At 39.3% G+C, this 12,599-nt stretch overlaps 1 protein-coding gene across 1 annotated transcript in view; it reads left to right on the top strand.

The window, feature by feature from the left end:
* Positions 1-6,379: 6,379 nt before the first annotated feature.
* LRMDA (leucine rich melanocyte differentiation associated) overlaps positions 6,380-12,599 on the top strand; it is a gene marked incomplete at both ends in the record, with an annotated part of 643,830 nt that continues 637,610 nt past the window's right edge. Inside the window, 2 exon segments of the mRNA XM_079536293.1 lie at positions 6,380-6,409; positions 10,343-10,443. Coding sequence (XP_079392419.1) covers positions 6,380-6,409; positions 10,343-10,443 — 131 coding nt within the window.

Here is a 12,599-nt window from a genome sequence, read left to right as displayed (position 1 = left end):
TCAAATCTGTGATTTGTAATGGGACTGCAGTGTACAGTGGCCTCAAATTAGTCTTTATCATAGCTTTAGTCGTCTTTTTTGCTCAGCTCTAATTGTTGCTTTCTTATAAGCAAGCAAAAACTGATGGATGGACAGTTGCTTCTGTATTAATTTGCTTTCCCATCACAGTGTAGCCAGAGATCCTGAATTCGTGTGCACATAATAGACTGTAAGGAAGTACAGCATTTTGTGTTTGCTGGGAATCAATCATCTTGAGCTTTGAAAAAATCACCTCTGTGTGTGTGCAACATGCAATTACAGGAGAAGCGGTAGCAGTAACTTCCAAATGAACATGACCAAATAATTCCAGTAGGAAAATGAGCTTATGATCTTTTGTGAAGTGTTCTGTGCCTCCATGGCTAGCAACAGGCCTTTGAAACTTGACAGGAGGATAATCCTGGTACCCTTCTGTTGGCTTTATGAAAACAAAAGAAAAAACCCAAAACCAAACGTTCAGACTGTATGAATTACAAGCCATTAAAAAACCTTATTTCTTGTCTTTGGTTCTCATATGTATTTAGTTCTGTCAACATCTCAAAATCCTGCAATAATCTACAGAGCTTGTGGTTGTCCCTTGTCAGCATTTGCTCTTTGTGTGCTACATACTCCAGATGGGACACACAGAGAATAACTACCCTTCAACCTGGAACCCTTTGCTTGCAAGTACTGTCCACTGGGAGCAACAGAATGATGGTGCTACACTTCTTTTCCTGTCCAGGAATAATATTTTTTATCTTATGGTAGTGCTGTGCCTTTACACCGAGCAGGCCAAACCAAGACAGGGTATTGTCTACAGCTGGGGCATCAACCTCCATCTTTGGACATGTAAATCAAGTTCTAGCTGACCACAGATAACACAAGTTCTTATACAAATAATTCAGCCTTTCTTTGCTCGTTCCCCTTGTTCCTCTCCTTTTTTTTCTGTAGGATAGAAAGAAGGGAGAATTGTGCAATTAGTTGTTGCTTTGTTCTAGTTGTTCAACACATCACTTATTGGATGAAATTCTAGCCTAAAAACTACAGTGTGATATATAATGTGACTTAATGGATTTTAATTATATTTTGGCTGTGCCATGGCAGACAAAACTGCTATTATCCTCTTTGGAAACCAGATTAATAGGTAAAATTTTTCATGAATTTTTTTTTTTTTTTTCATCTGTGTTCAAAGCTTTTAGGTTGTTCTGTGTTTTGAAAATTCTTACCTTAGTGAATTATAATGCCTACATGCAAATTTACCTTTCAAAAATACTAATTAGGTTACAAAGTAAAGCTCTCTAAAGAAGTCAGGAGATGCTGAACTTCGAGGTATCTTTGCAATAAAATAGTGAGCAAACTCCTGTCAGAGCTGTGTTTGTTCACAATCACTGTGTTTCCTCACTATGCTCATACCACACTGCTGCTATAAAATAGGAGTTTCAGACATGCGCTATGGATATTCACTTCTGAGAGAAAGAGGAAAAAAACAAACAAACACTCTGATCCCTCTATCATATTTTTAATTCAGTGACGGGGGGAAAAAAACATGAATGTGGATGTACTTATCTTTGAGTTTTATGGAACTGCATCATACTGCTATACCAGTATAGTTCAAGCAAAGTTGCAGTAGTGTATTGAGTGTACATGCATGTGTAACTTGCTCTTCAAATCCTTTTAAGTTATCATTAGCTGTTAAATGGCTTTATAAGTGGAATATAAGAATAGGTTGGAGATAGGAAAAGAAAAACTTAATTTCCAGCTGTTCAGAATAGAAATAGCACATGAAGTCATCATTACTGTATTTCTTCTTGTTCTGTCAATGAGATTAATCTATGTACTTTGTCATGTTTTGTCTTTGTTCCATCATGTTCATTTTTAATTTGTTTGTTTCATAGCAGAATGTGCTAATAATGCTCTTTCCTGGGAGATATCTGAACCTATTAGTTTGAACATTAAACATCTTTAGCTATTTGGGAGTTAAAAACAGTTCTAAGTGAAGATATGTGTGAATAAAACGTTCCCCTTCCTTTGGTAACATGGATAAAAAATGTCTGCAGTACAGTCAATCTCTTCAAGTTAATTGATCCATTTTGTATTAAGCATTGTATTTCTTTGGAAACTTACTAACAATTTTTTGAGCCAACATTGTCTTTGCAAACATCAACAATGAGTTCTATGAGTGAAGACCGAGACGATTTCTGATGGTCAGAGGGGGAGACTTCTGTGAGTTGACTAAGATTTTCTTTTGTTGTTGAAATGAAAAAGCAACAAGAAAATGTAGAATGTTCACAGCATGCCATTTTGCCTGGTGAAATTCTAGGCTGTTTTAGAAGACAGTGGGTTGTTGACTTACTTTGAAATATGATTGTGTACATGGACATGCAGGCATACAGTGTGCTGTAAGATGGAAAACAGTTCCGCTGGGTCAGCTTGGTCTGAAATGCTTTAAGAACTTTTAGTTAGTAAAGCATTTAAGGTCATTTTTTTCTTTTATAAACTTTTGACATACTTTTTAGATAGAAGAACACTTTTATATGTAGGCTTTATATAAAAATAGTATGATTTGTTTGGTTCTAGGTGCAATGCTAAATTTACTGGTGTATATTAGCTAATTATTTTAACCAAATGAGATTTCAAAACCGTTCCATATATGCACTTAAGGTTCGCAACGGCTAAAATTTAAGTTCTGTCACTGTGTAAAGAACGTAGAGAAGCATCTGTCATGTATCTGCCATGCTGCTAATAAACTGTTTCCCAGTTGTTCAGGGGCTAGATTTTATAACATTGGCATGATTTTATTCTTTTATTTTATTTTATCCAGTGCTCTTTTGTCAAGGAATAGGTCTGCTCAATGTTTAATTTGCATATGTGAAATTATATACAGTGAGCAGATTAATGTAACTAATTTACTGTAGCTTTACATAGAAGAAAAGTGACATTAAAAAAAAAAAAAAGAGATGTTATTATTTTCTTCTTCCTGTATTAACTCATGTTGAGCACTACTGAAATTTTAGGCAATACTCTGCTGAAAATGTAGGCAAACCATATTTGAACAGCCCATACATAACTGCCTGTTTCTACTTTTCTAACTGTGTGGTGAAACCCTGATAATTTAAATAAAAAGTGATTTTAAAAAATATTTTGTGTATAAATAAACTGCAAAAATAATAATAAAAAAAATAATTCAAAGGTCAGCTAAACTCCACTGCTATAAATTATTTCAATCTGAACAAAGATTCCTCACAAAACTTTCAGCTTCTAAGCAACCACCAATAAAAATATGTTCTCTAAGTGCAAATTTAGTCCTTTAAAGCCTTACTCATGTAGACAGCTTCATTGAAGCTAAAGAAAACATTCCATTGATTCAGGTTGTACAGGGCCAGGACTCAAGAAGGTAGCTTTCTGTGATGCTCAAATGAATAAATACAGACTGTGTGGTAAAAAATACACTGCAAAATGAGAGACAGCTTCTTAATGATCTGGAATCCTTGATGCAAAATGATGTAGATGATCAGCATTTGATCAATCAGCATTGTGAATGATGTAGTGGAGAGTTGTGTGGAATGCACCACCATTGTATGCCAGGAATGAAGTGCAAAGACAACGAGAGACTGATGGTGGATAAGTGGTTAGCCTACTTTAACTATGTAAAGATAGTCTGTCTTCCTCTCTGTGGGCCTGTGTCTCAGCTGTGGAGAAACTGGTTCAGTGGCTCGAATTAAAAGAAACTGGTTCAATGGCTCCTCCACCTGTAAAAACCAGTATTTCATCCACTAGAAGTACGTGTTCCTCTGCTCAAGAGAGGGGATACAGTGAGTACGCACCATGTATCACACTGTGGTTTTACCTGCACGACCACGGAGAGGTTATGAGGAGGTGGGATGGAGAACTCACCTTGACCCTACAGGCATTCCAAAATTAGAGGCCACTTCTTAGTAATCTAGAATCCATGCTATAAAATGAGGCTGATGATCAGCAGGCTCAGCAGCTAAAAATACCCACTGTATTTATGTAACAGTGTAACGTGTTTTAGCTTCATAATAACATGAGGCAACAACTAATGAGCACATTGACTGGTGTACTTGAAACCTAAGATAATACTTAGTTGTAATTTCAGATTACATGTTACAAAGTACTTCTCCAGTGGTAGACAGCTGCAGGTGTGAGTTTTCCTTCTGAAAATGATGTGCTGGTGATAGAAATTACGGAACGCAACTGTGATTCCAAAACAAACTAACAAACAGAGACATTTGCCCATCGCCATTTAGGAAGTTGGCAGCAGAGTTAGCATGTTCCAGATGTAAGTTTTCAAAGTCTAGGGTCACAACAGGGCAGTGTTCTCCCTTCTCTGCTGTAGAGTTTGTATTTTTCCCTTCCTGTACAGTAGAAGAGGCTGGTAGCACCCCTTGTTTGTTACACACCACGGGACCTGGATATGTTATTTTATCCATAAAAGATAATAATCTAGGCCATGTCTATACAAGAAAATGTTTAACTGATTTTAAAAAGAATGATTATAAGCCAGGTGCACTTAAAACAGTTTGCCACCTCTTTAAATTGTTTTTGTAATTTACAAAATTCAGCTAAACTGATTGAAAAGATGATAAAGTCAATTTAAGTCACCTAGTTTAGGGAGCGGGACCTGCAACTTCTCCCTGTAGACAAGGTCTTGCCTAGTAAGTAGGAGGATCAATGGCAGGTTAATGCAATTGGCAATGTAAGAAGGTGGAAAAAACAGACTTATTATTTGTCTGTGCTATGCGGTAAACTACTCAGGCAGGGTTTTTTTTCTTCAGAGATCTCTCTACAGTGACAGCTAGCACTCTACTAAAATTAATACTAATAATATGGATAATGATGTGCTAAATTGTTTTCAGTATAGTTATTCCAATTTTACAGGAGTGTGGTATTGAACTGAATTTACTCCATTAAGACAAATACAGCTGCCTATAGCAGGAGGCCACTTTGTGCTTTGAGTTATGTGGGATTCTGATGGGAATCACATGCTTGTAGCTAAAGAAGAGATAAAAAGAGGTAGATAGAGAAGAGTAGACTGTATTGTTTTGTTTAAATTTACAGTTCACATAGCACTTGTTTTTCTTGGCATGTGTTATTTGCTACATGATCTAATAAATAAGCACAGGCACTGATTGTTTGAAGCATGCCGAGTGATGACCCGAACTAGTAAGTATGCCTTGATGGAAAACTCTTACATAGAGAAACAGAACTTTTATTCATCAATGTAATATCCGATTATTTGCTGTGAATGAAGGGTTTGATTCTTCCATTTCTTGGACTATTTAAGGAAAATTATATCTATACAAAGCAATGCAATGGTTAGTTCACTGATTGTGTTTTGATTTTCTGCATGTTGGCCCATTTCTCATTTTAATGTATGCATTAAAATAACAGGGAGTGTGCAATGTCTTTTTTTTCCTTTTTTTTTTTCCCCCTGGGGTCTTTGCTCATTGTTTTCTGTCCAGTGGTCAGCGCAAAAGGAGGAATGGCTTTAGGAAAAGGGTGATGCCACAGTTGTAGCAGGAACGTATTCTGTTGATATGATGAGGCAGAGCAGCAAGTACAGTATTAGTTCCTGCTGTGTTGTTGAATAAACCATAGAAAGTTTTGCAGTGTAGAATACATATCCTCCTGCAACTTATTTCCCCTTTCAGCACGCTTCTGCTTTTCAGCAAGAGTGAGTAATGCTCTATTAGCAATTAAGAGCCAGATTTTTAAAGGTGCTTAGGCAGCTAAAGAGGTAGGTAGGTGACTAATAGGATTTAGGAGCCAAGCTTGAGAAAACTAAGTGTCTTCAGAAGTCTAAGAATCCTTACAGAAAGCCTTGGATTTCCTCACTCTACCCAATCAACTGCAGCCCGCCATCGTTTCTCTATTTTACTGAGCAAACTCATGCCCTGGGAGAACCTCTTTGATGGGTATTCCTGGTAATTCCAGAGGCAGTTCTGTTCTCCATGCAAATTTCCCTGTATTTTATGGCCATAAAGACAGCACCATGGATGTGTCTGCACGCACTGCTTTACCAGCAATGCGCATCCCTTCCAAGGCGAGTTCGTGCTCCGAATCAATGGGTTGCTCTGCACGTGGAACGCAAGTCCAGGTCCTCAAAGGGCAGGGAATCCAAAGTGTCGCTGCAGAAACCATAGCTCTTTATAGAGATGTTGCCCAGGGCAAGGCGGAGGGGCCTCAGGTGGCGGCGGGAACCGGGTTCAGCCACCGCCCCCTCCCGCGGCCCGGTCGCGCTTCCGCCCGCGTCAGCTGACTGCCGCGAGGAAGCAGCGGCGCGAGCCCCGGCCCAGCCCGAGCCGCCGCCGTCTGCGGAGCACCGTCCCGACCCCCCTCCGCCATGGCAGGGCTAGTAGTGAGCGGAGCCCAAGTAAGTGTCCGCGTCACGCCGCGCACCGCACCACCTGCCGCCGGCGCCTCTCCGCCTCTTCCCTCCATCTCTGCGGGGGGTCGGCTGCTGCCGCTGGGAGCCCCGCGGAGGCATCGACGCCTCCCGTCCGCCCGTGCGGGAGTTCGGAGCGCCGAGCGCTGCGCGTGGAGCCCGCCGCGATCGTGCTGCCCGTCGGCCCGGCACAGGGCGCTGTGTGCCTCCGCCCCGGGCGCTTGAGTGCAGGGGGTTCTCGTTCTGTCCCTGTCGCAGCTCCTGCAGGCTCGCCAGGTGCAAAGGGCTCGTTCCTGAGGCTTTGCTGGGGAGCAACTCTGTTTGCACAGCGATCTCCAGTCCGAGTTCTGCATCTGGCGGTCAGGCCGGGCGTGGGGTCTGCTGGCCTAGCGGTGACCCAAAAGCACCCCAGTTGCTCCAGCGCTCAGCCAGCATGTGGACCCTGAGGGCTGTGGGAAGAAAGGAATGAAGCTTTGGTTCTTTCAGAAAATGGTATGCCGTTGACCGGGGTGCTGCCCCTCGGGTTGTTCCTGTGCTCTGGTTTCTGTTTCAGTGTGGAATTCCTGTAAGCATACATGTGATAGGGAGGCAAGTGGCTAATTGCGCAGCTGCCTCAGGAAATGGTTCCTGTGGTCTCTGCATGCACTGTGGCCCAGAGGAGCGTTGTGTGTTCCCTTGGGCCTGGAGTAAATCCCTCCGAGTGAAGCATAGTTTTCAATTGGCTTTGTGCCTAACATCATCCCACCTGCTAGCAGGTTACAGTGTCGTACCGTGCCCATCTGACTGGAAATGTTATTCACATGTAATGCCCTTCAGTGGAAGGCAATATGTTTTTGAAATGAATCCAAAAGAGGGCCACGAATATGGTCAGAGGGCTGGAGCACCTCAGCTGTGAAGACAGACTGAGGGAGCTGGGCTTGTTCTTAGCCTCTGAAAGTAAAGCCAAAGAGAGGTATGACTACCGTTGACTGATGTTAATTTGTTATGTTTTAAATATTTTGTAAATGCGTATTTTTTTCCTGAATTGTATACAGTGTATTGAAGAGTCTGCGAGAAGGTCTGAGCTGCCCACAGCCATCTGATGCTGGGATCTGAGAGTTTCTTTGGGATCCTGAGCTGGGTACCAGTAATGAAGAGTGTTTGATGATGACCACCTCAGTTTGAGGTGGAGAATTAGGGAATAGAGACATCTTTATCTAGTTCTCATCCCATGGGGTGTTCTGTGCTGGGTATAGAGAATCGGAGAAACCTGCTGTTACTGGTGTGCCCTGTACCCAAGGAGCCTAGATGTCTTGGGCAAGGTGTATTTGCTCTCATCTCTCAGTCATGACATCTCTAGATATGCACTTGAATGCTCATTTTTTTTTTAGGGTTATTTGAGGTGGATACAAAAGGAAGAATACCAGATTGTGTATATTTGGTTGTTTTCCTGAGCAAATTATTTTGAACTGAAAGACTGAAAATGAAGAGACGTTTTTTTTTTTGCTTGTCCAGACTGTTGAAGACTTGCTTCATACCAGCATTGTTCAAGCAGCAGAAGAGTGAATAAATAATGCTCTCCAAAACTTATTGAAGAAGTTTTATTGTGTATTGCATAGCTGGTGATCTGACAGTTGCTGCTGTTGTTACAGTCAAGAGGGCTCTTGAGGATCCCAAGCAAGTTTATATAAAAGGGATAGAGATCTGAAGTGAGTGTACTTTGTAGGAAAATAAATCTGCTGGCTTAAATTCAAAAAGGTGCTTGTAACAGTGAATGAGCTGAAGTGGACTTTGTGCAAGTGAAATACCTTTTACAAGGCCTCAGCATAACAACTGTATGCCAGCTACAAACACAACTGTGTCCAATCTGTTTGTACCACTTGTGCAAGTATATTTATATAGTATAGTGGTTCAAAGACTGAAGCTTTACAACACGTTATGCATTTTGCCTTTTGCATGCTTCAAAACCTGCTTAAATGAACTTTTTTCTTCAACTTCTGTTCTTGTGGACCTAGAACAGCTGAGGATAGGTAAGTTTCTGGAGCAGTGGGAATGCAGGTTGGAATTGCTTGCTCTATCTCCACCCCTGTGGGGGAGAGATGGTGGTTGGTGCTCTTGCTATGGCTGTACTTGCACGAGATTGTCTTACACTCCTAGTGTTCATGGACATCAAATTTTAGTTGCATCCATTACATGTTACACTGAATTACTGCTTTGTCTGAAATATTCTGCTGCTAAAATGGTGTCTCTCGAAGGGTTTGCAAGCATCTATTTATAGTAATATACCTTTCTGTGAAGAGTGAAGCAATTCTTGTTTGTGTACTTCATGTATATTGTAAAATATGTTGTGGTTTTCTTAGATGAAAACTGAAGGGAAAATAAATAAATATACATACATGCTTAATTCAATGGAATGTGGAAAATTGTGTCTGTTATGTCCAAACTATTAGGATGTAAACTAGCTAAAACTTTTCCCGGGTCCTTATATTTAGTTTCTAATGTCATATGTATATCTAATAGCAGAAATTATTGTAAGAATAGCCATGTCATAACAAGAGGGAAAAAGTTGTTCAACTGAACTTCAAGCAACTTGTTTTCTGATCATAAAAATATTCCACTGCAGTGAGGTTTGTTTGCTTAAGGTATGGAACAAAGTGAATTAAATTGAATGTGATTCCATATGATTGCAGACATTGTTATTGTGTAAGAACTGGGGATAATTTGCACAAGTACATGCCATCAGTCTGATCTGCAGAGAAGTCTCTATTTACCAGAAAGTGAAGTACTATTAAAACAAAGTTTAACCTTTCTGCATATTTTTCATCTAATATCCTGTAGGCCAGTGGGACATGGTCTTGAAATTATATTAGATATCTAGATAACAGCTGTATCTTATAGATAGTGATCTAACACAGTGACGAAATCCACTTAAATAGCAAGTTGCCATTTAAAGGCAACTAACATTTATTTAGCAAAATATTTGAAATGTCAATTTTGGATGAGTCAATACAGACATGAAGAGTTCATGACAATATGTTTAGCAGACTTTGTGGGGATTCTCTCTGAAGAAATCAAACCAGACCTCCAAGACAACAGAGCTGACAGAATACATGAAGTGTAATCATGTTATTGTTTGTGCTTTTCTGGAAATATCATCACTTACTTCATCATGGCTAAAGATAAATGAGAATAGACTATTTTTACTACCATTAATTCTTCCTCTGTTCATTGAAGGTAGTTTAGATAGGTAGGTATTGAAAGGAAGAAAAATATACATTAGCATTTAGGGTACAAAGGGGAGTGAAACAGCAGTTGTGTTGAAACCAAAAATCTTTAAGACTTAAATCACTGTGTAAACAAGCCTGTATTTTTGGTTTCTTCTATCTTGAGTGACCTTCTTGCTCTGTCTCTAGCATATCACTGGAAATAATAATCTTCTCAAAGAAGGGGTATGAAAATGGTTTGACTTTGTACTGATTGCTTTTTTTGTCCAAAGATTTTGTAATGTTCCTGTACTGAATGACTTCTGTACTGCAAAGCAAACTAGAAAGTCCTTTGAAAGACTAACAAAATGTTTTCCTTTGGAGTATCAGAAGGGTAATCTGAAGTAATGCTGAATTCAAGTATTAATAGTGGAACAGAATATGATACACTACTAGAAGGAATAAATGCAGTGGGTTTGATCAAATTATTGTTAACTGAAATGAGAAAAATATGCTATATTGTAAATAGGACTAAGCACGTGTTAAGAATTAAGCTGATTGCATTGAAAGAAAAATGAGATTGTGATAGATTCTGCAGCAGTAAAAACTGATGTAGCTTGAAGCTGTAATGAATGTTCATTATACCGTATGTTGTCATTGGATCAGTGAGACAGAATCTGGACAGGAAACTGTAAATAATCTACTTATGACACGCTTCCTTTTTGCTTTCAATTCTCAGGTGTCCTACATTAGTCAAGACTGTGAAGAAATTCCTGAATTCCTGGGAAGAAAATATGGACATATGGCAAAAAGACTAGATCTTAGCTTCAACTTGTTAAGGTATGTTGTAATGTTTAGGTTTTTCAAGTGCACTATGGGGCACCCACTCCAATCCTGGAATTTTTTTTTTTTCCCCTCAAAATAGAAGCATACATATATGTGAGTTACATTCAGTTATTGTATGAGTGATACTGTTTTATCAGTGTTTGTCTTCTCTTCTTTGGAACACAAGTAACCAGGTGAGTCTGTAAATATCTGGTGTAAATGTAAAAGATGCTCAGTATGATTTATTCTCTTCAAAATGGAAAATAAGCAATATTACCTGAAGAAGTGAAGAATGGGATGAAATGTGAATTATTCTTAACCAAAAAGCAAGTAAGTGTGTACTTCTCCATTTCCTTTTTTATTTGTGAATCTTGTGTTATTGTAAATGATTTGTAATGCTCTTTTCCTAGGCTGTGTGTATGATCGATAAGTATACAGATGTCAGCCTAGTAAGATTATCACATTAAAAAAGATAATCAGAGATAAATGGAAAGTACTCACTGGCATTGCAAGCTCACAAGAAAATCTATGAGGAAAGGTCTCCAGAGAGAGATCCTTCCTCAGTGGAAGTCAGCCCTTAAATGGAGTCTAGGAGAGGTGGAGCCAGGCTCCACCCCTTCTGATCACACAGATGAATTGCCTTCACCTGTGCTCCTGTGATTGACTCATTGCTCGCCTCAGGTGGTCAATCAGAGGTTCAGGCTATGATCCAGCAGTTCCCCTACACTGTGTATGATTTTATTTTGTGGAGCTATATAGATAAGGGTTAAAGCTAAATGCAGTTAGAATTTATAAATCAATTCTAAATTTTTTTTAACGTATGGATTGATTAATAATTTTATAGTATTCCCATTAATCGTTAAGAAAATACTGAACAGTACTCATTTTCATTTAATTGTGTGAAAAGCCTGGTGGCGTTCAGTATTGTATCTTTCAGATTTGAAACTTTGTAGGTATGTAGGGAAAACAAAGTGCCATATAGTTATCTTTTTAAGAAAGTGTAGTTTTTTAGCATTAGAACTGTACATTCTTTCTTTTTCCTTATGTTTCACTGGAAGGTAAACTCAGAATCTACCTGTGAGGAGTGAGTCATGTGGAAGTAACATGCTAGTTCTCCTAGCGAGAACAGTCATGGGTTTTATCTTATGTAACACTAATAAATGTTATCTTGAACTGCCATAAACTGAAAGACTGATTCCTGTATGCAGGAGGCAGCAGAGCAAAGGAGACACTTAATCTATGGATTGCCATTATCTTAAGCTTACCATATATCTGTCTTGTGGTTGTATACCTATGGCAACTGTAATCAGAAGAGAGATTATTGTCTATGTATTCATAGGGGGAGAAACTTTAAACTTGAAATATATCTTTAAGAAGTACTTTGGCTTTCTACAACAAATTTCTGTCAGCGTATGTGTAGGTTGAATGAAGAAGACCATGGGTTTTCACTCCTGCCATGGATAAAAATGGGATTTGCTAGCATTAATAATATGCTAATATAAGGCAGTTAGCTAGTCATCCTTTAAATAGGCACATAATGTACAGTAGCTTTTCATGTCTACCACTGGATTGCTATGGTATTGGAAGAAAGTGTATGATGATGACTGTGAATTGCCACATTTTGGGATTTACTAGGTGGGAAATTGAAGTTAGTTCTAAAAATTAGCGTATCAGTTCTATCGTTTGGACACAGCAGGTAAAAGCTAGGAAGAAGAGAGGAAATTGATTTGTTACTTGAGATACTTGTGGTAGCATTTTAATCTTTGACTAAGCTATTTTCAATAAACTCTGCTGGATGTAGCTTAATTTGAATCAGGCCTGTAAGATTAGATGATCTGTAAGACATAAATATCTTCAACTCCAGCTGAAGTCAGTGGTATTCTGTAGGGTCTGTGTTTGATATTTAACTTTTTGACTTGGATACTCCTGTGTAGTGGAAATGCTGAGTCATGACCTGAAGCAGTGATTGAGCACCTTGGTGGGAAGGCAGGGCCAACCCAGGGGAGCTCAGGTTCATGCAATGTTCCTGAGTGACTGGAAGGAGTAGAGCCAGGATCCACCCCTTTCAGACCTTATTTCAAGGTTGGCCATGGAGGTTGGCCATCTTGTTGGAGATTCCTGTCTGCTTGAGGCTCTCTAAAGGTAAGTGCCTTCTTTCCTTTATTTCTGTG

This window comes from Tetrao urogallus (genome assembly GCF_951394365.1).
Source record: "Tetrao urogallus genome assembly, chromosome: 5".
Taxonomy (NCBI): Eukaryota; Metazoa; Chordata; class Aves; order Galliformes; family Phasianidae; genus Tetrao; species Tetrao urogallus.
This window is presented reverse-complemented; position numbering and strand designations above follow the sequence as displayed.